This window comes from Ruditapes philippinarum, unplaced genomic scaffold (genome assembly GCF_026571515.1).
Source record: "Ruditapes philippinarum isolate M1 unplaced genomic scaffold, ASM2657151v2 ctg4878_1_1_1_1, whole genome shotgun sequence".
Taxonomy (NCBI): domain Eukaryota; kingdom Metazoa; phylum Mollusca; class Bivalvia; order Venerida; family Veneridae; genus Ruditapes; species Ruditapes philippinarum.
In genome coordinates, this window is record NW_026862602.1 from 56006 (window position 1) to 61039 (window position 5034).

General features: G+C 31.8%; 1 protein-coding gene across 1 annotated transcript; it reads right to left on the reverse strand.

Moving 5' to 3' along the window:
• Positions 1-433: 433 nt before the first annotated feature.
• Positions 434-3075, reverse strand: LOC132719535 (heavy metal-binding protein HIP-like). Its single transcript, XM_060703311.1, has 2 exons — positions 2537-3075; positions 434-1114 (listed from the first exon to the last, which is right to left on the reverse strand). Exons 1-2 carry the CDS (start codon positions 2997-2999, stop codon positions 702-704), a joined length of 876 nt encoding a protein of 291 aa, XP_060559294.1. The 5' UTR covers positions 3000-3075; the 3' UTR covers positions 434-701.
• Between the last annotated feature and the right edge of the window lie 1959 nt (positions 3076-5034).

Below are 5034 nucleotides of genomic sequence, written 5' to 3' on the forward strand. Positions count from 1 at the left end.
GACGTCATTTTTGGTAAAACGTCATGCAGAAATAGTAAACAAACATTTAGACTATCGTATTGTCTTATTTCAGAAATAAATATGACCAAATATAGAGGAGGTTAAGGGAAAAGTGTTGCATATGATAAGAGCATGGTAATGAATTGTGTCATAGATGGACAGTTTTGACTGTTAAGATATTCAATATTTCTCAAGAATCGAATACCAAAGAAAGAAGATAATTGTAAAACATGTAAAATGGTCACATTGCACTTTCGTTTATCTTTTCAAATATACAATTGTAACGTTTTTCATAATAAAATTATGTAAAAATAATAATAGGGCTAGTGCTCGTTTTGCTGCCTTGTTTTTTTTAATAAACTGACAAAATAAATTGTTGACAGTTCATTTTAATTTTAATTTCCTTTTCCAATCAACAATACGTACTTATACGTTATGTATATGGCCGTATTTATTGTGTACATTCTGAACATATAATAAAACTGCAATGTGTATATTTCCCATATAAAATATTAACAATACATGAGAGTGTTTCAGAAAACAATACATGAGAGTGTTTCAGGGAACAATACATATGAACGTATATAGTGACTGATCAATTTATATTTAACAAGTCTAATATTTTCATACTTGAAACATTTATGCATAAATGGTGTATTTTGATAAAGTATCAATGTTATACTATATTTATGTTTTAGTTATTAAACTTGTCTTTCTAAATAACCACTGAATGACGTCCATGGTTCTACAGCGCTTGGTATTGTACCACTACAGTTCTCTAAGGTCACCACATCTCCAACCTTCAGCTTTAAATACACCGATGTCGAAACTCCGTAACTTCCGATGTCTGCACCATTTGCCCCGTCCTGTGGATCTATGTAAGCTCTCACTTTACTCGATCCGTTCAGATAAATGTAACATCCGGCATAGTCGACGGATGCCCTCTTTTTGATAATGTGTAAGGAAAAGAAGTAAAGCCCGCTTACAGGGCATGTAAACTTGCCAGTCGATGTATCAAACCCGTTCCCTTCGTTTGTAACGACCGTTGTAAAAGACATAGATCCTGATGTAGCACCCACCTTTGGTGTGGTCATTGTGAAAGCCACCACTTTCTCTGAAAAAAAGACGTCAGAGTGATAACATTTTGGGTTTTAACATTGATACATTAATACATTTAGATAAATGTTTTATCAAAATTATTTTAATTGTAACTTTTAGAAAAATATAATTATGTAACTCTTATATTACAAAGAAGAAATGCATGAAATTTGGCATGATGGTAATTCATGTACTCTGTTTTTAATTCAAATGTAATTTCATATTATAAATATTCTTTCGTTGCCTTTACCTCGTGACTTTTATAATCTCCATGCGACTGAACACCAATACAACGGTTCGGGTAGTAATTTGTTCTCATTAAGGAATTTTTGTAGGAAAATTAAGTCATATCTTAGTAAAGTGTAACTGCGTGTTTTAACATTCAGAAAATAACGCGGTTTCACTTAATGGAAGAATATAATTTTTCCCAAGAAACATCCTATGAAGGGTTTAATAATTAGAATAAGCGGACTCTTCAATCTATTCCAAACGAGATGATGGAACATTAAAAAAATCACGATGGAAAATATTACCGTCTTTTGTATAGGTTTTCTGCTACATAAAGCACACGATATAGACACTGTGATCATAATTAATGATAAACTTTTCGTAATAGTTTAAATAAAGTTCGCATAAAGTCAATCAGTTTCTAACCAGACGTAAACGTTATACCTCAGGTGGCAGCATACAGTTTTAGTAGGTTAGTTTCGTTTTGCCATGGTCACATTCATATGTGAAAGAAATTTGGAATTGAAGTGGCCAGATTGTGGGGTTTTAGCCATTATAAGCAGCGAGGGAGTACCTGTTGGATTAGAATATATGATTCATGGAAGTAGCTTGGAAATCAGCCTTTTAATTTAAGTGTATGCAGAAGCAGCAGAATACATAAAATAGTGTTAAAAAGAGCTCTAGAATTTAGTATATTAATGTTTCTGTAGGACTTCATTGACTATAGATTTTGGCTGTGTGTATTGTTTCGCTTCAGAAACAGCAATCAAAAAGAAAACTTGATGTTGGGCTTGTACTATTAGAAATATATGGTAGATTGCCGGGAAGCTTGTAAAACTGTTTACTGCTTCCTCGTGTATAACATACAAAGACATATAAGGCGTGCTAATTATGAACAATTCTACCTTTCTTTGGCAATTAAAATAACTTATTTACAAAAAAACAAAAAACAAAAAAACCCCTAGAAAATATTGCACAATGCTAGCTCGTACAATAAACTCATGCGTTTTATCCAAGTTTAAACGTTGATCATCTTCAAAATATTGTTGACGTTGATGTATATTTCATTAAAAATCATTTTAATATAAAGTTATTTTTTCAGCATTTGCTTTAGTGGGATTCGCTTAGCTAGACCATTTATATTAAGACAATATCAATTCTTTACAAAAAATGTGATATGCATTTCTGTAATACTTTATGTGCAACTGACCTTTCATTGTCTCATTTATTTGTTTATGAATGTTTTCAAACTCCGTCTTAGAATTCGCCACACTTTCGAGCATTTCTGACGTCACATTTTTCTGTCGTTCAACTTCTTCCGCATTCTCTTGTTTGTATTTCTCTAGTTTGTGTAACTCTGCGGCAAACAACTTAGAGCGTTCTTCTGTTTCCTTTTCTTCTTTCGACTTCAGTTCTTTCATAAATTCTTGAAAGTTTGTAACTTTATCTAATTCTGCGGCAAACAATTCATCGCGTTCCTCCTTTTCCTTGGCTTCTCGCGCCTTAACTCCGTTTATAAAATCCTCGAATTTCTGAACTTTGTCTTCAAATCTTAATTGTTTCATTAACATTTTCTCGTCATAGTCAAACCTCGACAAACATTTAGGTTCTCCAGGTTCTCCGTTGACGATGGAAAGACAAAGTATCACGACGGAATAATATTTCAACAACATATTAACTTGTTACTACAGTTGTGAAATATTGCATGTACTTCAAGAGTAATACCGCATCAAGTGACTACCACTCTTATGTTTGCTCGCTAATATAGTTACGAGAAAATAACGTGGATAAATGTTATATCCATAAGATTGTGGTGGGTTGTTCATGATGTTTAGGAGATAATGAAACAATTCCAATGGTTTTGAGGAAACATAACTTTTCAAACCTTGACATAAATTTGTAATTGTACGCTTCAGTTGAGTGACAGCATGCAGAGTGGTTAACACGTCGGACTAGAAATCTGCTGGACTGGGTTGTTCAAATTAACCAATAGACAGCTTATCCACTGGTTAAATCCTTAACCAGCGGCCAGCTATCCAGTGGATAAAATTTAATTGTGCAACAGTTGGATAGTACTCTTGCTACCTGACCAGTTGGTTGCGTATTTATCCACTGCTTAAGTACCACAATGCAATAGGGCCGGTTAGTGATTATGGAAACAAAATGACCGATTCATTAATGAATATTAAACTTTTAAGAATCAGGAAGCTCCTAAAGAATTAATTTTGCATGTTTTTGGAATTAAACAAACACTATATCAAGACCTTAAAGTATCGATGGATCTATTTTCCTTAAGATACACATCATGATTATATACAACTTTTTTTAAAAATTTTGAATTGTTATGTTCTAACTTAGAAAATGAGTACTTACACTTGTATGTTTTATTTAAAAAAAAAAGAAAGTTATGACTATTTAACTGAATTTTCTGAACAACAACAAAATGAGACCGAAAAAGGGTTCTTAAAGCACGTTTTAGAAATGTTTAAAATTAATCCTATGCATGTCATATGAAATGTTCTAGTGAAGAAATTATTAAACATATATTTGTAAGAAAAACCTGGTTTTAAATACGTATTAATAATTTTTACTAGTTTAATGATGATGACTAACCACTGGTTAAAGTTAACCACTGGCTAACGTATTTTGTGGGTTCAAATCCCGTCAGAGATTGGCACACTTTATACTTATTGCTTAGTTCTGGTCGGTTCCAGGAACGGATTCGAGTGTTAATATAACCTTTTAGCTTTCAACACAATAAAATAAATTGGCATAAACTTAACATGCTTGAAATTTTCACTTTCCATTTTTAACATACGCACGCACGCACACGCACGCGCACGCACGCACACACACACACACAAGCACATGCACACATACACTCATGTTTCTAATGAAACAATAAAGAAATACATGATTCTAATGAATAAACATGGATATTTGTTTGATTTTTATCACGGAAATTTATTTAAGAATTCCTTTCTTCCCTTCTTTAAAGTATAATCTTTTGATCGGATGATACCGGTAATCAAATGGATATAACTCAAAATTACCATTACTTTTTCATCAACCCCCCTTGTTTATGTTTCATTGTTATTTTATATAGTTTAACCAATCCATGCCTACGTTTTTTTATAGATGCCTTTTCGTAGTTGATTCAATAAAGCTTTAAATTTCATTTTCTTCGAAACCCGGACATAAGGGTCGTCATTCTATGAATTTCGTGATAAATGATAATCGACATGAGAAGAATAAGCTTCATATCATTTGTTTGTTAATATGTCCTTTTTATAGAGAATTACGTTTAACTATTTTAGATAATTATTATTACACATGGCGTAATATGAATAAATTCAATAAGCTTATGTCAACAACCAAAAGATCTGTTATAATAAAACTTGCAAAATTTGTCTATCTGGCTTTAAAGAAGAGAAACGAGAGTGTTGTTGTATAATAAAATATGATTGTATTTCTTTAAATTATTTTTCATATTTTTACTGTATATTATTAGATATGTTAAATATGACATGTCTTGTATTGTATGTGTTTATGTGTACTTAAAACTGCCCATCTTTAGTTGAAACATGAACATGAAACATGAATTATATATTTTCATACTTTTCAATATTACATTACTTTTGTTAATATAACCGCCAATTATGTGTGGCGAAAAACATGTATATATGTTTATGCTAATAAATACTTTGA

What these genes read in the sequence shown, in the direction of transcription:
- LOC132719535 (XM_060703311.1), bottom strand. Translation starts at nt 2,999, where the DNA reads ATGTTGTTGAAATATTATTCCGTCGTGATACTTTGTCTTTCCATCGTC. An exon ending in AATAAATGAGACAATGAAAG is followed by an intron (nt 1,115 to 2,536) that starts GTCAGTTGCACA and finishes TCTTTTTTTCAG; the next exon opens with AGAAAGTGGTGGCTTTCACA.